This window comes from Schistocerca gregaria, chromosome 11, assembly GCF_023897955.1.
Source record: "Schistocerca gregaria isolate iqSchGreg1 chromosome 11, iqSchGreg1.2, whole genome shotgun sequence".
NCBI classification, from domain to species: Eukaryota; Metazoa; Arthropoda; class Insecta; order Orthoptera; family Acrididae; genus Schistocerca; species Schistocerca gregaria.
Genome location: NC_064930.1, coordinates 101,986,180 through 102,009,054, shown reverse-complemented (window position 1 = coordinate 102,009,054; position 22,875 = coordinate 101,986,180). Strand labels below are relative to the sequence as shown.

The 22,875-nt window shown below is 40.5% G+C and overlaps 1 protein-coding gene across 3 annotated transcripts in view; it reads left to right on the top strand.

Moving 5' to 3' along the window:
- The first annotated feature begins 1,388 nt into the window (after positions 1-1,388).
- Positions 1,389-22,875, top strand: part of LOC126295462 (ATP-binding cassette sub-family F member 2) — a 67,133-nt gene continuing 45,646 nt past the window's right edge. The window contains exons 1-5 of one of the 3 annotated variants that reach the window (XM_049987991.1): positions 1,389-1,521; positions 4,907-5,148; positions 9,262-9,468; positions 9,594-9,718; positions 20,937-21,268. In XM_049987991.1, the coding sequence (XP_049843948.1) occupies positions 4,944-5,148; positions 9,262-9,468; positions 9,594-9,718; positions 20,937-21,268 (869 nt within the window). In that variant the 5' untranslated portion in view covers positions 1,389-1,521; positions 4,907-4,943. Of the gene's footprint in view, positions 1,766-4,906; positions 5,149-9,261; positions 9,469-9,593; positions 9,719-20,936; positions 21,269-22,875 lie in introns of all 3 variants that reach the window. The other 2 variants (XM_049987992.1, XM_049987990.1) reach the window with 2 other exon arrangements.

The following is a 22,875-nucleotide window of genomic DNA, read 5'->3' as shown; positions in this document are numbered from 1 at the left end:
CCTGTAAGATGCGCACAAGTAAACTTCACACATAATTCTAATTTCTTTTGTTTGTTCAGTGAGTACTTTTGTCTAAGTGAAGACTTACTCCGGAATATTATTCCATAAGGCATCAGTGGATGAAAATATGCAAAATATGTTAATGTACTGACTTCTACAATCTCAAAGTTGGCAGTTATTCTTATGGCAAAAAGTAGCTGAACCTTCATGTATTCGCAGGTCCACTATATCACTTTTCCAGTTTTAAATTTTCACCAGTATGCTTACCTAAAAGAACTTGCAAACTGCAACACTGTTTCCTCATAAGATCTTTTTAAATAAGCTCAGACAATACGAAGTTGAAGGCACTGTTCTGATGTCACACAACAACCTGCACAAAGAGCTAGAGTACTGTTTGAATGAATTCTCTGACAGGGTGTGGGGGGGGGGGGGGGACGTGTCACTACTTGTAAAGCAGCCCTGATTTAACACATTATTTCCGGTCACACATTCCTTTTCCTTCATGTAATATTTTTAACGAAGGAGAAGAAGAATGGTACAACGTAGCTACTTCATGTGTAGTTACACAAATGCAATGTCAATAAGTCTCCAACGGCAATACCACAAAACTTCGGTATTTATGAAAATTTTAAAATTAACATAAATCTACTCTGCGAAAGTAACCAACAACAATGTTTTTTAACACGCTGTGGTATCAAATTAATACAGCTGCAACAAAAAGCTATGCACTAGAACCCGAAGACAGGTCTTGCATTACAGTCCATCATTTACAAATATTAGATTTCTTTCTACTCTACAATCTGTTCAAGGACGGTGTTCCACTTCCCTGTACGTTCTTAAAATTTATAATTTTCCTTCTTAACTGATGTCAACAGGAAATTCGATGAGACTATTGTTTGCGTTGTAAACGACTGAGGAGAGAGTGACAGTTACTGGAGTCCTAAATGTATAAGTAGTAACGTGCATAACCAATTTTTATTAAGGCTTAAGTTTGTGAAAATGGACTACTCTTTAGTTCGCCTTGGACGTTTGTAGAATGTAGACACAGCTTTTTCACGTTTCTATGACAAAGACAAAAAAAAAACACCACCATCACTACGAAAAAGTGGAAAAGACGCCACCTCTTCCCTAAATTCCTACTTTTCTAGGCTCACGACTCACGACCATACGCATACTCAACTATGGATATCAGGTTTGGTTTCGAATTCGATACACCCACTGCCGTCAACTCAAGACACTGTCCCGTAGTGAATAATTTTTTTCCAGGTGCCAAGTGCAATGCGATCATCCTCACATTCGCTGTGCATGAGGAAAATTGTAGAAATAGATGTTCCTCGTCCTTTTTTTCAGAACGTGGTGGATCACTTGTATTGAGTATTTAAGGTTGGTATTAGTTCCATAGATTGTATTTGCACTGCCGGCGCACGGAAGCTGCCAGAGTCCTCTTTCGGTAAAAGTGTTGTCCAAATTTGCTTTATGGTTTCGTGCACGTGAAGAATATTCCTAGTGAAGATCTACAGAGTAAGCTATCAGTTATATTGAATGCATGAAATGGTATGATGAACTGAGGTAATTCTGTATGTGCGCAGTGTGGTGCAAAATTAATCCAAAAGAGCTTTGACGTCTGGGTTGCTGGCTTTTGTTACGCTTTTGTCGTGGGCCGAGTTTGTCATCGTGAATTTCCGTGGATCGAGGTTTGTGGAAATGAAGCAGTAGAGCAGTTGATGACCTGAATGTATTGCTGGAAGATTTGTTGCGATACCTTGTGAGTGCTTCATTGTTTCCCGTCAATACTACAGTTTTTTTTTACGCCTCGCACTGGCTGTCGTTTCATTTCAGAAAACAGAAATTTGTGTTCTGACGTAGAAATTCTCCGAAGTTTTGGCGTGACGTGTGTTTGTTTTTGAGAAACGTATCTAGAATCGTAAGAATAGTTCTTACTGCTTTTACTCTAACGCGACTCCTGCTTTGAAATAAACTTGACTTGCTGGTTGGAGTACCGTTAAACTGATAGTTTTTTTGGCGCTGTTGGCAGTCTTTTTGAGCTGGACGAGATGATAATGCATACTGCACGGAATTTAAAGGCACTGAAGAATGGCTTGCTTTCATCGGTACCGTTTCGTTACTGTGAATGGGAAAATAGTTTGTCATCTCCATAAAGAAAAGTATAAACTTACTTTTAGAGAGATGCAGATTTTTTTTTTTTTTTATTAGCCACAATGTCAAGTCTTGTTTTTCAGTTTACTGCAGTGCTCGGAAATTTTGTAAATGGTTCTTCTCGTTACTTCTTTCTATTGATCAGATAGTGTAATTTAGGTGTGAGCTATAAACTAAAAGAAGGCATGACAGAGCCTTCAATTAAATGTTGCCATTGTTTCTGTGCATGTCACACACTTATCAAGTCCTGCTAACTATGTACCACTTTGTTGTACATTGGTTGGTTCACATTAGTAAACTTAAAGGTGCTTTGTTTACTTACCCAAAATGCATGAAGCTTGTGATAATGATTTTTTAAATCATGCCAATGTATTTATTTCCAAATACTGTACTATTCCATTAGCTGTAAATAATCATATTTATTATTGTTTTATGGTAGCTTTCTGTATTTATACTAAACTCTACTCAATATTATGATAGTAATTTTGTTTTGGAGGTTCAAGGAGCAATGTGTAATAATGCTATTTTTTTCCACACTTGTTCATTTAGTTACCCAACCTAATTTATCATTTGAAAACACATTTCTGTCTGTTTTGAGGAGTTAGATTTTGTACCTAATAGTGACAGATGAGTTTGGTGTCAGATGAGCTGTGAAGAGGCACTCTCTCCTCAACCACCATCTATTTTCATCATGCCTGTTAATAGCAAAACAAGTTAAAACCGTTGTTTGGATCTGCGAAAACAGTTTTAATACTAAAAATATTACAGCTGACCCTGTGGCAAGTATTCGCAGTATTCAGACATTTGTTTAATTTTTATCCTCATTACTACATTGAAGTAGGTCTAGTGTGACTTTGGGGGTGAGAAAGACTTACAATGAAACACACTACACCTATTCACCCACTGTGGTGTGTAGGAATAGTCACAGTTGAGATCATAAGAACATTAAGTATAAAGTTTTTGACATAGAGAAAGACAACAGCTTATGGTGCAGAGGAAGTGTCACGGTGACAGCAACAGAGAGGCACAGGACAATAAGTTGAACATTGCAGCTACGGTTGTTTGTACCTACCACACGTCAGCATATCATGTAAAACTGATTGGTTATACTATTTATATTTTACTGGCAGATATTGAATCTAGCAACACCAGATGTGCTGTCACCTATGACATGATTAAAATAGCAGAGATAAACAATGCTTTAGCATCTAGTGTGCTCCAGTAAGAAGTACACTTACTCTAAAGACATCACATTCTTTGCATTTGCCAGTTCTCAACAGAGCAGTCTCCTTCCAACCCAAACAAGATATCAGGACCTGCCACAGGTTGGTTTGTCACAATAGCCTCTGGGGGGGATTTGAATAGAAGCAAATAAATATTGTGCAGTATTCTGTTCTGTCTGTGTATATGCACATATGTTGTCATATATCCCATCAGGGGTCAACCTGACATCCAGTAGGCCGACTATTGCCTTCAACCAGACTCAGTAACGGTTAATTTGTAGTCTGTATACTCTTTATGGAAATCAGCATTCAGAGTTCTATACTGAAGAGGTTAATTTAATTGTCTGGTTCATTCAACATTGGATTTGCAGATACATTGAAAGTACCTACACCTAACTTCTGCTTTGACCCATAATGTAATGTTGATAGGCATGTGATTGTCGTCTGTGTGCAAATAGGTAAAGCAGAAATCTGATGACAGTATTAATTTTGTTCCATGTAACATTTTGAAAGCAGGTTGTGGTGACAGGCTGTACTGTAGTGTTGCCCAAAGCCTAATTAGGCTGGAAGGTAATAACTCAGTTGAGTGAAAGCCGTCAAATGCGATATCATAATAGTAACTGCAATTCTCACTATGTTGCATATTTTATGCCTATTTGCTTTGAGCAAGTCATTCATGTTTGCCATTATGGTGGCTTTACATCCCAAAGTAGTCAAATTTTGGCAGATTTAGTACTTCCTAACATGCTAACACAGCTTTTAATTTTTATAGCAGTAGTTTTTGCTGTTCCAAGACACGCAAATGGTGTTTGGGCAAAAAGTGTTACAAGAAATCGGCTAAATTATTGTCAGTCTCTATAAGTGATAATAGTGTGGTTATGGTGTCTGTTGCTGTTGTTGCATGTTGATGTTGGTAGCTTGTGGATGAATGATATAATCTGGATACGATGAATCGTGAGTCGGTAGCCATTGAGTATGCTTTTCTGTAATTTCTGTGGTTTAGAAACAAATTTAGGTAGTGTTTTGTCTTACTAGGTTAGAATTTAAATGCATCGGAGTTACAGACAAAATGGGAAATAGAAAATGCAAATAAGTTATTGCAATGACAATCATATATTTTAGGCTATGTTACACGCAGTCCATTAAAACAATCATTTTTATGTGTTGAGATCATTGACTGTGCTAACTTAAAAGCAAGGTGTCATGGTCCAACCAAACCAAACCTAGACCTGGCTTTGCTGCAGATCGGTATGTCGTCTCATCTGGCCCTTACCGTTCACATAATAAATACATCAATAATCAACAAAACTTATTCTGATGTTCTCCGTATCGATGACGGATGTAATGAATTTGTATTTTCCAACAAAATAAAACATTAGATTCAGCAATTCTCGTCCGTTGCCGTTTTGACACCCAATTGGATACATCCAGTGTCAGCACACAATACAAGAATTAGCTGAGATGCACTTTAGCTGCGGGTGCAGCCATTGGTATAACCGTTGCCTGACATCCTTCTCTCCTGGCAGGTAACAGTAGCGTCCAGCAGTCAACGCAACCACCAACATGCCATCTGACGCAAAGAAGAGAGAGCAGCAGCGAAAGAAGGAGGCGGCCAAGGCACGGCAGTCAGGCCGCAAGCCGCAGCAGAGCAAGGCGCAGGTCGTGGAGAACGGTGCAGCGGCTGGCGACAAGGACAAGGAAACTACTCCGCCCGCAGAGGCCAATGGCATTACCACTGAGAATGGTGACCGGGAGATAAGTGCAGAAGGTGAGTGGATGGCTGGAGCTGTTTCTGAATTTTGTAGATTTTTGTGATTCAATTTGGCTAAAATACTTTATGCTATGGGGCACCTGAGTTGCAACATACTATGAATTGCGTAAATATATATGCTGGGAAACGCCACTTGAACAACTTACTGTGCAGTCTTTATTTATTGGTAATGTTTTACTGGTTGGTAGTACAGATTTTCACCGTTTCATTATGCCAAAACAAAAGTGTAATTTTGAGAGGAATACAAAAAACTGAGTTCATTTTTATCACTGGCAGTGGAGAAACTGTTGAGTGTACATTGTGTAATGAAACATTGCAATTGGGTGGTCTAACATGCATTTTGTTAAAATTGTAAAGTCACTTGGGACCATCTGAGTGCATGGCCCAAATGTAAATGTCAGTGTAAATTTAATTTTGTCAATACAATTTGTGTCCTATATTTTTTTCTTAATTGTCCCAGAATTTTTCCTAGATTTATTTTTAATAAAATTGATATGGACATTCTAGCATAGATAAAATCCCAAATGACTGATGTCCTCCTTTAAGAATGGTAAGCTTAATCTGTGAAAAATCAAGAAACAGTTAGCAGCCGAAGTTGGACTGGGCTGAGATCTGAAAAGGGGCACATCGCGGGCGGTTGCAAACTGAAGTAACATTATGTACACATTTCAATACTTGTTATTGAAGCATGCAGTTCGTGATGACAGTAAGGCACCAGCACTAAAATTGCAGCAAATCAGCCCATCCATTCTGAATGGGATTGAAGGAATCTCCATTATGTGATTTATCATATGGGGGCGGAAATGTGTAGTCTACTACTTTTGTGCACCACATAAGAGAGGCAACTAAAATCTTTCATTTCAACGTTAGTTAAGGTAGAGCTTGCGTTCTAACATTGGCAGCAGTCTTCCTGTCAATACAGTGGACTCACCTGTATCTACATGGCTATTCTGCAAATCAGACGTGAGTGCCTGGCAGTGTGTTCGTTGAACTGCCTTCACAATTATTCTGTTATTACACTCTTTAACAATGTGTGGAAAAACACACGCATGTATTTCCCTTATTTTATAATGGTCATTTCACGCTACATAGGTTGTCATCAACAAAATATTTTCACATTTGGAGGAGAAAGCTGGTGATTGAAATTTAATGAGAAGATCCTGCTGCAATGAGATACTGAGATACGCCTTTGTTTTAATTATGTCCACCTCAAATCCTGTGTCAGGTCTGTAAACACTTCTCCCCCCCCCCCCCTACTTTCTTGATAATACAAAACATACTGCCCTTTTAGAACTTTACCAATTTACTGTGTTACTACGATCTGGTATGGGTCCCACATCACACAGCAGTATGCCCTAAACTGGACAGATAAGTGTAGTGTAGGCAGTTGCTTTAGTAGATCTGTTGCAGCTTGTAAGTGTTATGCCAATAAAACAAGTCTTTGGTTTGCCTCCTGCACAACATTGTGTGTTCTTTCCAATTTAAGTTGTTCATAATTGTAATTCCTAGCTACTTAGTTGAATTTATGGTTGATTTATTGTGTAACCGAAGTTTTAATGGATTTTTAGCGCACATTTTTAATTATTTAATGATCATGTAAATAAAATAGAAAGAAACTTCCACATGGGAAAAATATATTAAAAACAATGATTCCAAGACTTGGTAAATCACGTGGGTGCTTTCACACGTGGCTCTGCCTTTGATCGTGTAAACCTTCCGGGTTACAGGACTGGAGTAGGTGGTGGTGGTGGTAGGGTGCATAGGACAGGTTTTACACCGGGGGCAGTTCCAAGGGTTACCAACTTACCTGCCTACACTGTGACGCTTTCTATGTGGGAATGACCAGCAACAAACTGTCCATTCGCATGAACGGACACAGGCAGGCAGTGTTTGTTGGTAATGAGGATCACCCTGTGGCTAAACATGCCTTGGTGCATGGCCAGCACATCTTGGCACAGTGTTACACCGTCAGAGTTACCTGGATGCTTCCCACCAACACCAACCTATCCGAACTCCGGATATGAGAACTTGACCTTTAATATATCCTTTCTTCTCATTATCCACCAGGCCTCAATCTCCGCTAATTTCAAGTTGCTGCCACTCATACCGCACCTGTCATTCAACATCATCTTTGCCTCCACACTTCTGCCTCGACTTACATCTCTGCCCATACTCTTTGCCTTTAAATATGTCTGCTTGTGTCTGTGTGTATATATGGATGGATATGTGTGTTCGTGTGTGTGCGCGCGAGTATATACCTATCCTTTTTTTCCCCCTAAGGTAAGTCTTTCCGCTCCTGGGATTGGAATGACTCCTTACCCTCTCCCTTAAAACCCACATCCTTTCATCTTTCCTTTTCGTTCCCTCTTTCCTGAGGAAGCAGCCGCCGGTTGCGAAAGCTCGAAATTCTGTGTGTGTGTTTGTGTGTTTTATTTATTGTGCCTATGTACCGGCACTTTCCCGCTTAGTAAGTTTTGGAATCTTTGTTTCTAATATATTTTTAATTATTTACGGACAGTTGCCAATTTTCATATCACACAGATATCTAAATTGTTTTTCAAATGGTTTTGATGACTTTAGTAGACGATAAGACAGCACCATCTGCAAACATCCTAGGATGGCTGCTCAGATTGCCTCCTAAATCTCCTTATATAGAGAAGGAACAGCGTAAGGCCTCTAACATTTCCTTGGAGAATACCAGAAATGACTTCTGTTTTACTCAGTGACTTTGAGTCTATAACTGACCTAATTTAATGTTAAATGTCTTAAATATTTGCCAAGTTAGTTTGATTGTGGTATGCAGCCATGAGTTTAACCCCCTAATGTGTTGCCACCAGGGCAACAATTATCTGTCTCATTGTACCAATTGTTTTCTTTCTGTTAAATTCAGGTACGATGTGCGGGAAGAATGATCGTTTGAATGCCTCTGTGCATGCAGTAATTATTCTGACCTTATCCTCAGAATCTCTATGTGAGCGATATGTATGGGATTGTAATATATTCCTAGTTTAATCATTTAGAGCTGGTTCTTGAAACTTCATTAATTGACTTTTTTTAGGATAGTTTATGTCCATCTTAGTCTTCCAGTTCAATTTCTTCATTATCTCTGTGACATTCTGCCACAGATCAAACAAACCCATGACCATTCATGCTGTGCTTCTCTGTATATGTTAAGTATCCCCTGTCAGTCGTATTTCATAAAGGTCCCACACACTTCACCAATTCTTGTGGACCGATGAAGACCACATTACACTCGAAGGATGTGTCAGCAGAATTTGGGCTACCAAAAATTCTAGAACTGTCAAGGTACCCCCATTGCGTGAAGAGACCGTCACGCTGTGGTGTGGATTAATCACATCAGTTGTGGTCAAACACTTTTACTTAGAGGAATTGCAGGGTGCTGTTTTTCGAACTGCCAGCATGAGTGTTGTGAGGTATGCTGCTGATAGTTACAATATCCCTTGCCTGGCTGATAGAAACCTGCTGTATCCCATATTGGTACACATGTAAAACATCTCTTGCACACGTTGTTTGGTGAGGATTGTGTGCTGAGCTGCATCTTCTGTCATGGTTGGCCTCCCAGTTCCCCAGACCTCAAACCTTATGGTAATTTGTTGCGGTGTTACATGAAGTCGCAAATCTACCGTGATTGTCTGACGTCATTAGGGATCTGATGGCAATTTCTCAACATACCTACACATATGCTGTACAGTGGTGTTGACAACACTGTACCTGAACTACAGGTACTGTTGATGAGTGATGGCCCATACAGTGAACATGTATTATAAATATCATCTTTGCTAAAAATAAGTTGCTATGTTTATTATTGATTTCGTATTACATGGAGCATTGGACGTTTGTGTACTTTCTTTTGGTTTCAATAAAATCCCAGAGTCATTTCAAGCAAGTCTACTTACACTTTTTGGTGAGTACTGAATTTTCAAATGTTGATGTACTTCTGGTTCACGCTGTGTGTGTGTGTGTGTGTGTGTAGTAAATATCTGACCATACAGTATTTTCCAAATGACAGTAAATATGTAAATAAATAAATGACAGAGTTTGATGGAAAAAAACATATTAAAAGCAAACTGAACGAACTTCTCATCACAGAGGCACTGTGCATGAAGCTGGAGGCAGATGCGCGCCTGAATGCGGAGGCGCGGGCGTGCACGGGCAGTCTGGCGGTGCATCCGCGGTCACGTGACATCAAGATTGACAACCTGTCCATCTCATTCCATGGCCACGAGCTGCTGCAAGACTCTGTACTGGAGTTGAACTGTGGACGCCGCTATGGTCTGCTGGGGCTTAATGGCTGTGGTGAGTGCCTAGAGGCTCTGTCTGTGTGTTGTATGCATGGACAGTTTTACGAGTCAGTGGATGGAGGGAATGTAAGGCAAAAAGTATGGTGTAGGTACTAGACCATGTCTGGTATTGGGTTTCAGGGAAGTCGACACTATTGTCCGTGCTGGGGAATCGGGAGGTGCCCATTCCAGATCACATAGACATCTTCCACCTAACACGTGAGATGCCGGCGTCGGACAAGACAGCTCTGCAGTGTGTAATGGAGGTATGTATGGCCTACATTGGCTGCACTTGCTGTAGGGCTTTAGCTTTAGGTATGTCAGGGCCCTTGCAGTTGTCTATTAAGGTGCTGTAAAGCATCATACAGTTTGCCAAACTCCAGTTCTGCAGTATGTAATTGTATTTGTGGAACACTAATCTGATTGAAATTTCGATTGACGTCCAGATTGACACAATGTGTGAAATGGTTTGTATCAATGTCGGAATGCAGTGTTTCATAGGCAGTATTACATTACTATGCTGTAAACAGGTTTGTCAGTAAGAAATGTCTTGCAGTTGCCATTGCCAGTACACGGAGACTGCTTGGTTTGCAACCACAGCTCGGAGGACCTGAAATGGGAATTTCGGTCCGATTCTATCCTTGAAGCTGGTTGCACCAGGTATGAATGCCAACTACTGCTCAGTGAACTCAGTGCATCTCCTACAACACACATGTATAGTACTTCCATTATTATTGTTCATTGCTTATTACATCCAACTTAGAATCAGATATTACCATTGTTCTCAATAGTTTTGTCTATCTCATCTGGTAGCTGTCTGTTAGCCATACAGAACTGCATTTTCTGTTGTGACAGTGGGATTGTCATGAGCTGCAAGGGTGTAGGGTCCACAGTGTATCTGCTTAATGGAACGGAACAATTGTCTAAATGACAAGTGTCGCAATGGGAAGTTGACCGTCTGTCCATTGTCCCATGTTGCGAGTGCACTGTGTCCAGCCCTGCTCATGTCACAGTCACAAGAGTACAGAAACTTTCCACATGACATTCAGCTTGATAGTGACCTCTCTACTATTTATAATATCACTTAAAAGTCCTGACTATCCTTTGTCAGTTGGGACAGAGGTGTGGGGGGGATAACATAAGACTTTCTCAGAAATTCTGTTAAATCTTGCTGCACATAAAGTGAGTTTCCATTACACTGTGTCTCACTGATCATCAGTTTCTGCAATTGTGGAAAGTAAGATCAAAAGATTACGTGCATAAAACCAAGATTACTGGCAATTTCCACAGTGGTAGTGGGTTGCATCTTATGTAGCCATGTATTATACAGGAAGATATTGAGAAGAAAATGAATATTCTTTGCATGACAGTCTCATTGATTTCTTCATTTGTTTAATCAATTGGAACATTGCATTGAAATATGTATTAAAGCATACAATGTAATGAGCAATCAAAAATTTTCTTTTTGACGATGCTACAGCATGTATGCAAAGTAGTGTCACTCAGAATCAGGTACATAAGCACTGGCACGTAGGTAAAGGATTAGTGAGACGATAGTCTCTGACGTGGGTGCGGTAAATGCAAAGATGTTTAATACCAAATGCATTCAAACAGGACCTCTGCGCTGTTGTCCTTTCCGTGGCTGCCACAGCAGAAACACTGATAGATATTTGTGGAAGTATGAAGAATGTGTATATGGCAGCATGTCTGTGCGACAAGGCTTGCTGCTGCTTCCTGATAACTCACAATCCCATATTGCAAATTTTGAAATTCATGAGCTACACCAACTCGAGTAGGGAGTCGCGCGGCTACGCTCCGCGGTCTGAGGCCCCTTGCCTCCCGTTGGAGGGTCATGTCATCCTTTGGGCATGTCTGTGTATGTTGTCCTTAGTGTAAGTTAGTTTATGTTAGATTAAGTAGTGTGTACGCCTAGGGACCAATGACCTCAGCAGTTTGGTCCTATAGGAACATACCACAAATATCCACAAAAAAATGTAAGTAGAGGAAATTCAAGCACTGACCCTACAGTCCTGTATCCCTGTGTGATTATCACACATTTGGTCCCTTAAAAAAAGGCATTGAAGGGTCGGCGATGTTGTCAAATGAGAATGTGCATCAGGCAGTTATTGTCTTCTTCATGGAGTATCTTCAACCTGGTGTGTCAGTGGGATGATTACCTCAATGTTCACGACGATTTTGCCCAATTGGCATACTGATTCTGGACTGTACGGCCTTCAAATGGAAACTCTTTGATTCCTGATGTTATGTTTGCAACAAGAAATCATAGATGACAAAAGGAAATGGTTCACGAACTTCAAAAATAGTTGTGAAAATCTGAGTGGTAAATATTTTTGGCAAACAAGTTCTGATCAACATAATTTGGTGCCAGTTGGTCTAATCACCAGGTTCTGAATGTAACATTCTGTTGACAGAATTTGGTGGATATATTTATATCTCAATTTCATTTATTCCCTGCCCAAGCTGTTTATTTTTTCTTCTCTATATACAGTGCTAAAGTTAGTGCAAGAAGTGTTTTGTCTACATTGATAGCCATTCCGACTAGTCTCAAAATTTTACCCTCATGATATGCACAGTGTGAGTTGTTTCAAAAGTCAGTTTAAACTTGCCAGACTTGGGTTGAATATCTGCACGCTTGTTTGACAAACCAGTGGAAATCAAATAGCAAATTCCATAAAAGTTTGTTTGTTTACAGCATTCCTTAGTGCCCTCTCAGATAATATTAATATTGATATCACACTTCCTGCAGCTAATGTAGTTTTATATAACGAAGTTCTATCTGAAAAAAGCTGCACCAGTATGTTGGATCTGATGACATTTCAAAGTAGTACGAAGATTGGCATCTTGCTTTAAATGTTCAGAAATGTAAAATTGTGCATTTCACAAAATTAAAAATTAATATCTGTAGAGTACAGTATCCACAAACTACAATTTCAATCAGACGCCCTCAGTTACCAGAGTGGTGTCACATTTTGAAAGTATTCATTGACAGCTAAATTGTTTAAATTAGAGCACTAACCTTCTTCCCAGTGGTAGAAGATAAGTGACTGACAAATTTGTTATTCATGAAAAATTTTGAGGTCCCTTTGTCTGTACATGTCAACAACAGTAGTTATTCCTTTTGGTGTCTGCACTATAACCCCTTTTCAAATGACAGAAAATCCAGGATTGGTTCCTTCACCACACAATGCCTGCTTGCCACTAGTGCTATTTAACACTAAGTTTTCCAGTGCCCGGTGAATTCCAAACCTACAGCCTCCTTCCTGGTCATGGTGATAAACTATATCCTCACCCACAGCTACTTCATATTTGAAGGCATCACCTACAAACAAATCTGTGGTGCAGCAGTGGGCACCCGCATGTCACCATCCTGTGCCAACATATTTGTGGCCATCTAGAGGAATTCTTCATAACCACCCAAAATCCCAAACCCCTCATCTGGCCCAGATTATTGCTAGCATGTTCATGATCTGGATTGAGGGTGAGGACACCCTATCCACATTCCTCTAGAACATCAGCACCTGATCCCCCATTCACATGACCTCTTTACCCCAACAGTCCACCTTCCTCAATGTTTACCTCCACCTCAAAGAAGGCTACATCAGTATCTCTGTCAGAATCAAACCTGCCAACCACCAGCAATACCTCCACTTCTACAGCTGCCACCCATTCTGTACCGAGAAGTCTCTCCTGTACAGCCTAGCCACCTGTGGCTGTCACATCTGTGGTGATGATCCGTTCCACTCAGTATATACCGAATGTATTACTGAGGCTTTCACAGTCTGAAATTATCCTCCCAACTTTGTGTACAGATATCCTGTGTTTTCTTTCTCCAGTCATCCACCACTTCCCAAAGTCTCACCATCTCTCCACAGAGGAGCATTTTCCACCAGGGTTTTGACTACCCCTCATTGTGCTGTCAAATATGGAATGTCCTACCCACTATCCTTTCCGGGCCTCCCACTGTGGTATTCCGCCGCCCGCCAAACCTACACAATACCCTTTTCCATCCCTACTCCACCCATGCTCCCATCCTCTTGCCTCATGGTTCATATCCCTGTAGTGAACCAAGATGACAGACCTGTCCTGTACATCGTACCACCACCACGTTCTGTCTAGTCACAAACATTGCATTCCCAACAAGGCAGGGCTACATGTGAAAGCAGTCGTGTGATCTACAAAGTAAGCTGCAACCACTGTGCTACATTCTGTGTGGGCACAATAACCGATAAACTGTGGCTGAGAAACTGATGGACCACTCAGTTGCCGAGCATGCTGCCTGATAGAACCTTCATTTTAGTGAGTACTTCACAGCCTAGCACCACCTGGATTCTTCCTATTGATGTTGTTGTGGTCTTCAGTCCTGAGACTGGTTTGATGCAGCTCTCCATGCTACTCTATCCTGTGCAAGCTCCTTCATCTCTCAGTACCTACTGCAACCTACATCCTTCTGAATCTGCTTAGTGTATTCATCTCTTGGTCTCCCTGTACGATTTTTACCCTCCATGCTGCCCTCCAATGCTAAATTTGTGATCCCTTGATGCCTCAGGACATGTCCTACCAACCGATCCCTTCTTCTACTCAAGTTGTGCCACAAACTTTTCTTCTCCCCAATCCTATTCAATACCTCCTCATTAGTTACGTGATCTACCCACCTATTCAACATTCGTCTGTAGCACCACATTTTGAAAGCTTCTATTATTTTCTTGTCCAAACTATTTATTGTACATGTTTCACTTCCATACATGGCTACACTCCATACAAATACTTTCAAAAACGACTTCCTGACACTTAAATCAATACTAGATGTTAACAAATTTCTCTTCTTCAGAAAAGCTTTCCTTGCCATTGCCAGTCTACATTTTATATCCTCTCTACTTCGAACATCATCAGTTATTTTGCTCCCCAAATAGCAAAACTCCTTTACTACTCATTTCCTAATCTAATTCCCTCAGCATCACCCGACTTAATTCGACTACATTCCATTATCCTCGTTTTGCTTTTGTTGATGTTAATCATATATCCTCCTTCCAAGACACTATCCATTCCGTTCAACTGCTCTTCAAAGTCCTTTGTTGTCTGACAGAATTACAATGATATCGGCCTCCTATTGATACCAGCTTTTTTTGAGTTATTTAGGTAGGAACTGTTCCTGCAGTATAATATATTTTTTCTGTCACCCACCTGGCCTCAGCCTTGGTCACTCTCTACCCTTCACCCACCTATCCTCTTCCCTGCTCCCACTCCAGCATTACACAGCCCCAAATTCCACCAATGCGTCCACCGCCTTTTTACTCCCTCCCCTTTCCTGCAGCCAACTCCAATCCGCCAACCCTCCTGACTGCACCTAGCTGTGCTACCATGTATCCATTACCATCCCCCACCCCTGACTGCTATTCCTTAGCAGTTAAGCTTTACCAGGTAGCCATTGCTATGCATCAGGCGCTCCGTCTGTATTTATGCAGGTACCCTTCCTTTTTCACATGCTTCATCTGGTTTGAATTGATTGCTTATTTTTCTTTGATCTGATAAGTGCTGTTCTTTTTGTTATAGATGTTTACGTCACTCTAAGCTGAAAATGCATTACTGTACTGTCATGCATTGTTTGTCACATTCTGATAATGAGTGTTTACAGCCTGTCACCGCTCGCGGCATGGTTTGCTTTTGTGCATGCTACTGCTACTTACAATTAAAAAAAGGATTGTCTCATTAGTGAAACAATGGCAAGAGAGTGCTATTTGTTGTTACTTACACTGCTGCTTTCTTTGATAATTATCAACAAGAACCAAATAATAGACTGCTTATGATGTTCTGAACGAGAGTTTAGCAAAAAATTTTCTCCGTTTGAAAATTTTTGCAGGCGCCTCTTTAGTACATCACATTCTGCACAGAAATGAGTCATCTTAGATTTAAAAATCTAGTCAATTGCCATGCTTCTTTTATGACTGTATCACTGTTAGGCATAACAATAATACGAATATAAACATGACATGATATGTATATTCTTCCGCGTTTGCTGTTCTCACCCTAGTTTTGTAGTTTATTAGGCAGAAAGAATTTAAATGAGATAGCAGCAAACACGAAAAAGACATGGCAACATGTTTATATTCGTATTATACTTATAATGAAGAGAATACTGCATTGCGATTCACAATTCATAAATGTTCATATTAGCAACCATCTCTTCTCATACGTAGGAAAAATTCAGAACGTAGAATTGGCCATATTGACAAACATCCCAAAGAGTCTTGCCAGTCGGATTTTCATAGTGCTTTGAAATGCTGCTACATTCGAAAATTAACAATACGAAATTTGTATTTACTTCATTGGATAATGTATGAAAATGCAGTAGTCGAAAATTGAGGCGGAGAAGAAAGCTCATCATCCACTGTTTTTTTTAAATTTGCTGATGCAGAGGTTTTGGTACCAGTATTTATCCGCTACATATATTTGACGGCAGAAGTTAGTTGTGGCGGAACCTACCAGCATTTTTTCAGAACTTCCGCTTACTTTGCACTCGATTATAAGCCGTAGGCAGTTTTTTGAGTTACAAAAACCGGAAAAAATGTATGGCTTAGATTCGAGTAAATACGGTACATATTATCTTCTCGGTGTACCCAAGAAAGTGAAATTTTGGCAGAAAATTTTTGGCCAGATCGGTACACTATACAGGGCCAGTTGAAGTCCCTGTGTGTTTAATTTCCACTGTCCTGAAATAGTTTGATGGCATCCATTACAAAATATTCATGTCAGAGTTCCACAGAGCGAAATGCAGTGACATGTGGTATAAGAATATTGTTTGAAGAGGCGTGACACTGCACTGCACATTTAAGACTAAATAACGTGTTGTAAATTTTGTCGAAGGTATTTTTTAATGTATCACTCTTCAGAAAGATGGGCACTAAAAAATGAACTTATTTTTGGAAAGTCTGTATTTTTTAAAATTTTTTACTGCTTTTACTAAGCTTTCTTGCTGGGGCAGTCAATTTATTTGAAACAAAGTGTTTAATTCCATGCTATTGGCTAGTCACAATTGTTCCCTGCATTTCAAGTGGACGTTTTCATCTTCTAACACGGATGGCATTATGCCATAATAAAAAACCAAACATGAGGTAATACAGTACTGGTACTCAAAGAAAATTTGTCCCGAAAACTACACTGAAAAGGTCCATATCAGGTCAAGGCCTACATAATTGGGTATCTGGACATACGAATGTGCACTGTGAGGAGAATTATGTGTTTTAGTATGATTCACGAAATTCCGACACTCTTGAAGTATCCTCTGATGTTTTAGTTTCTTTTATGACATAATGCAAGAGCTTTTAATGTTTTACACGTGCGGACATACGGGCTTCCTAGTAGCTGCATCAGCGCGGGGACGCCTCTTATCTGGCGCTCTGGCAACTGCGGAAATAAATCTATTTATAACAGTTCGCGGGAAAATATTGCGAATTGTTGTTCAAAAAGCGTTATCTTGAAAGTAAATTTCCTTTTACCCAAGATGAACTATGTGCGAGGATGTAAGATTATTTTCTTAAATCAGAGCATTTGCTCTCTTTTTAAAAATCAACTCTTTGATGACGAGCCATTTAGAAGAATTTAGAGTGCAGAAGATCAAAGATTTATGTTGGTATTAAAAATTTTACTGGCGTATTTGTGTGATGTATCTTAAAGCATAACATGCGCTAAACAGATCAACATTGTATGTGGAAGCTTAGCTTCTCTTGTAGCTTATTAATCTTAGAGACTAATATTATATGTGAAAGCTTTGCTTTTCTTGTAGCAACATGTTATTAATTTAAACCATTAACTTTTCCAGTGGGTGGAATTTGAATTTATACTTTCGTAACATGAAAGCGTACATGTTGCTGCACATAAACGATCTTTCCAAAATGTGTTTTTCCCCCTGAGTTTCATTTTTTAAAGTGACGGGAAATTCTGTGCTGCTATATAAAACCATATCCATTCAAAAGATAAGTTTTACAGTTCAGAGGGAAAGTATACTGTCAAATAACACTGAAAAAGTGTATTTTTATCTGGGAGATCCGGGAATTTTTTCCTTGTCCACGTATACACCCTGATAAAAAAGAAGACCCAATCTTGAGTGACCATGGAACACTGAAGAAGAAAACCAGAAGAATGATTCATTCTGCAGAAGACCAAGCTATCAGAGTGAATGATATTGAATCCAGAATAATCAAGAAATCGGCTAAAGATCCGAATTGCGAAGAAGCTGATGAAGCAATTGATTGCGTCTTGGGCTGTTCCAAAAGGATTGCTCGGACCAATTTAGAAGTACAGGCACACTGATGTGCCACAAGTGATAAAGTGGAACTATGCCACAATTACTGTCTGCTGCTGGTAAGAAATCAGTGGGACAACAAGCCAGAGGAAGTTTCAAAAAATGAATGTGCTAAATTACTGTGGTACTCGAAAGAAACTGTGGACTGATTGAATGCTGAACATATTGCACCAGGCATCACAGCTGTGGAGAAGGGTAAACAGTAAATGATTGACATTGCTGCTCCAGCTGATAGCTGAATTGGTGAGAAATAAAAACTACAGCAGCTGTGGCATAAACCAGTGAAAGACGTTCCAGTGGTTTGTAGCACATGTGCAGTAGTTGCAGATCATCTTGGTAGGCTTTTGAAGATCAATGCTATTAATAAAATATGCATCTGACAACTACACTAAAGCAAATTTACTGAGATCTGTATAAATACATGCAGAAAGCAGTTGTAGGTGCTTGGGTATTGTCAGACTGGTGATAAAACATCACACACACACACACACACACACACACACACACACACACACACACACACACACACACAATGTCCAGCATTTCTGGCCAGAGATGATGCAGTTGGGGTGTGTGTGTGTGTGTGGGGGGGGGGGGGGTTGACTAAAGTGAACTGCGGAAGACATGCATGTCAAAGAAGAGATAACTGTGGTAGTAGAGGGACCATTAACTGTCTTTTGAAGCCAGGAAGGAGAGTAATTTCTCTGAGATTTTTTTTAAGATCAGTCAAATTTAGGTTCCTCATATACAAATTGTTTGAGACATTGGCTGCGTTACTCAGTGCTGTAGTGAAGATTTTGATTTGGGCATAGAGAGAGAGAGAGAGAGAGAGAGAGAGAGAGAGAGAGAGAGAGAGAGAGAATATTTCCTTTACTACACTTTTCGGGCACTATCATTACAAGAAATGACATGTTGTTGAGAGATATTGACATAATGTTTTGTTGGCATGGCTTAGAAAATGGGGGGAGATACAGAAAAGTATAGCAGAACGCTGGCTCTATGGAGACTTACTGGTTGCGATGAGGAGGAGACTGACTGCTGGTGACTGCACTTGTGGTATTGGACAGCACTTCTGTGGCCCCATTTCTTTTGGGCATTACTGCTTCTGTGTCGTCCAATTCAGACAGGGTCAAGTCGCGACTTGCTTAACTGTGTAAAGTTTAAACATTGGAATTAAGTGGGCATTCTGGAGTAAATGTTCAGTCTAACATTCTTCCTACTTCTTGCAGATGCCAAAAACAATTGACCCCAAAAATGGTCCAAATGTTCCTGGCTGCCTTGAGTTCTGTCACCCACCTGTTGAACTCAGTCAGAAAAATGTCAGAATTATTTTTATTCCCTCACTTGGCACACCGTTTTCTAGTGTTCATAATGCCACTTGTATTTCCAGGTGACAGTATGTAAAATCAAATAGCAACAGTGAACTACAAATGAAAATTATGTCAGCCAATAAACAAACTCGAAGCCACTCGTATACCAATGTGTAAAACAAAGATGCTATGAACTTGTGCACCAACCTAATAGTAAAAGGATGAGATTCACTGTAGCAAAGATGAAAATCTGCTCTCGTACTTCTGAGGTACCCATTTCACAGCCCATGTTTCCAGACATTTTCATCTTGTTTTGGTCCAGACTATCACCTCTCAAAATGTAGAACACATTTTTAACATCCCATGTACACAACGTATATATTGCATAAGGAACTGAGAAAAGAAAAGAAAGTACAGGGTTATTACAAATGATTGAAGCGATTTCACAGCTCTACAATAACTTCGTTATTTGAGATATTTTCACAATGCTTTGCACACACATACAAAAACTTAAAAAGTTTTTTTAGGCATTCACAAATGTACGATATGTGCCCCTTTAGTGATTCGGCAGACATCAAGCCGATAATAAAGTTCCTCCCACACTCGGCACAGCATTTCCCCATCAATGAGTTCGAAAGCATAGTTGATGCGAGCTCGCAGTTCTGGCACGTTTCTTGGTAGAGGAGGTTTAAACACTGGATCTTTCACATAACCCCACAGAAAGAAATCGCACAGGGTTAAGTCGGGAGAGCATGGAGGCCATGACATGAATTGCTGATCATTATCTCCACCACAACCGATCCATCGGTTTTCCAATCTCCTGTTTAAGAAATGCCGAACATCATGATGGAAGTGTGGTAGAGCACCATCCTGTCGAAAGATGAAGTCGGCGCTGTCTGTCTCCAGTTGTGGCACGAGCCAATTTTCGAGCATTTCCAGATACACGTGTCCTGTAACATTTTTTTCGCAGAAGAAAAAGGGGCCGTAAACTTTAAACCGTGAGATTGCACAAAACACGTTAACTTTTGGTGAATTGCGAATTTGCTGCACGAATGCGTGAGGATTCTCTACCACCCAGATTCGCACATTGTGTCTGTTCACTTCACCATTAAGAAAAAATGTTGCTTCATCACTGAAAACAAGTCTCACACTGAACGCATCTTCTTCCACGAGCTGTTGCAACCGTGCCAAAAATTCAAAGCATTTGACTTTGTCATCAAGTGCCAGGGCTTGTAGCAATTGTAAACGGTAAGGCTTCTGCTTTAGCCTTTTCCGTAAGATTTTCCAAACTGTCGACTGTGGTACGTTTAGCTCCCCACTCGCTTTATTCATGGACTTCCGCGGGCTACACGTGAAACTTTCCCGCACGCGTCCGACCGTTTCTTCGCTCACTGCAGGCAGACCCATTGATCTCTCCTTACAGAGGCATCCAGAAGCTTTAAACTGCGCATACCATTGCCGAATGAAGATAGCAGTCGGTGAATCTTTGTTGAACTTCGTCCTGAAGTGTCGTTGCACTGTTATGACTGACTGATGTGAGTGCATTTCAAGCACGACATACACTTTCTCAGCTCCTGTCGCCATTTTGTCTCACTGCGCTCTAGACTGCTCTGGCGGCAGAAGCCTGAAGTGCGGCCTCAGCCGAACAAAACTTTGAGTTTTTCTACGTATCTGTAGTGTGTTGTGACCATATGTCAATGAATGGAGCTACAGTGAATTTATGAAATCGCTTCAATCATTTGTAATAGCCCTGTATTTATGCTAGGAGTGGGACTGTAGAAAGTGCAAGTATTGCACCTCATTATGTCTGACACTGCCACCAAGCACAGGTATATAACTGTCTGCTGCCGGCAGGTGGACGAGGAGCGCATCCGCCTGGAGAAGCTGGCGGAGTCGCTGGTGTCGTGCGAGGACGATGAGTCGCAGGAACAGCTGCTGGACGTGTACGAGCGGCTGGACGACCTGTCGGCAGACACGGCAGAGGCGCGTGCCGCCTGGATTCTGCACGGTCTCGGTTTCTCGCCCGACATGCAGCGGAAGCGCACGCGCGACTTCAGTGGAGGCTGGCGCATGCGCATCGCGCTGGCCCGCGCCCTGTACGTGACGCCGCACCTGCTACTGCTGGATGAGCCGACCAACCACCTTGACTTGGATGCCTGTGTCTGGCTAGAGGAGGAACTCAAGTCGTGAGTAGTGCGGAGGCGTGGGCTCTATCGCTAGGAGCAGGCGGGACTGGTCGTTTATTACGAGCCAGTTCTCAAGTTGTTTCCTCTCAGTTGTGCTCTTCGTATTAATCTTACATGTACCTGTGTGCCCCAGGAGGAATGGTCAGCATTCAGATATATGAGAACACTCATGTGAAGGAAAAAACTTCCTGTGGACTTGTACCCTATTGCAAATGGTGTTCAAAATTAGGACATTAATGTATATTTGTTTTTGGGCTAGTGGTGTGTAGATAACGTGCCGTACCCACCCAACCTATTTTGATGATATATTGTAGCCCAACCTAGATTGTTGCTGTAAAGCTCTTTGCATGGACTGTCTGTTATTAAACTAGCCTGTTCAATACACAGTTGTCTACAGTGTGTTGCGAGTCAAGTTGTGCTCTAGGGATTGGGATTGTACTAGAGAGAAGCATTGGTTAACTGTATTTGTACGTGTGTTCGCTAAAGTGCCACACAACTACACTAACAAATAAAATACAGATATGTTGTACGTTTATGGGTTTTGCGACAGTAGTGCTCCTACTGCTGTGGAAATATGTCGGCTGCACTTTCCGACATATCGAAATCCTGATTATAGAGTATTTACTAGAGTTTTCAGCACATTCCGTGACAGTTCTTCCTCCAAGTTCCCATTTTTCTTCTGAACCTGTAGTTCAACAATCTGTGCAGGAACAGCAACACGTTCTGGAAATTATGCAACGTAGTTTACTACCAGCACGCACGTTGTATCTCGGAAACAATTGGGAGTAGAACATATGTCCATATGAATTTTTTTGCCTAAAATGATTGTCACAACCCTTGAATATTAAGCATTCCTTGTGGGGCACATACATATGCCAGAGTGGCATGCTCATTGTTGTAGGTAGTCTTTCTTTTCCCCTCAGTCATTTGTAGATGTTTTTGCAAGTGTTACTATTTTTAGCTGGTTTCCAGCATGCTGTCATACCATTATGGTTGTTATTTTACCACGTGATGCTTCATCCATAATACTGAGGATGTGCTGTTAAAAATTGTAAGTAACACTTGGAAAAATATAAAGTCACAGACAGCTGTAAGAACGTAAAGCACATACACAAAATTCTGAGAAAAATAGATGTTTGCGAAAATAGAAGTTATAAGGAGATCACAAGTATCATATGTTTAACTTGTTTTAAATAGGCTCAAAATTATATATTTCCTATGAAAAAATAATGTATCCACTTCATATTATGAAATTTTAATATTTAGGACTATTGTTATTAAAGTTAACTCACAAAATTTTCATGTATAGGCTAGTGACTATAGTCTTCTTGACAGCGGTAAAGTTTGTAATTTAATGTTCAGATGGTGATTTCACGTTCACCTCAGGCGAGAGACCTAGTAGTATTTGTGTTTCAAGGACGATATTCATCTTCCACCTATGCATTTGTGCGTTAGACCTTCCAAGACATTTACAAACTGTGGGGAAATGAGAAATTGTAGATTCCTTCAACACGACTTGCCTAAATGGCCGCCAAAGACTCCAGTGAAGGTTGTGTTACAGTAGTGCAAGTCTATCTCTGATTACGAATTACTACTATATATGTTAT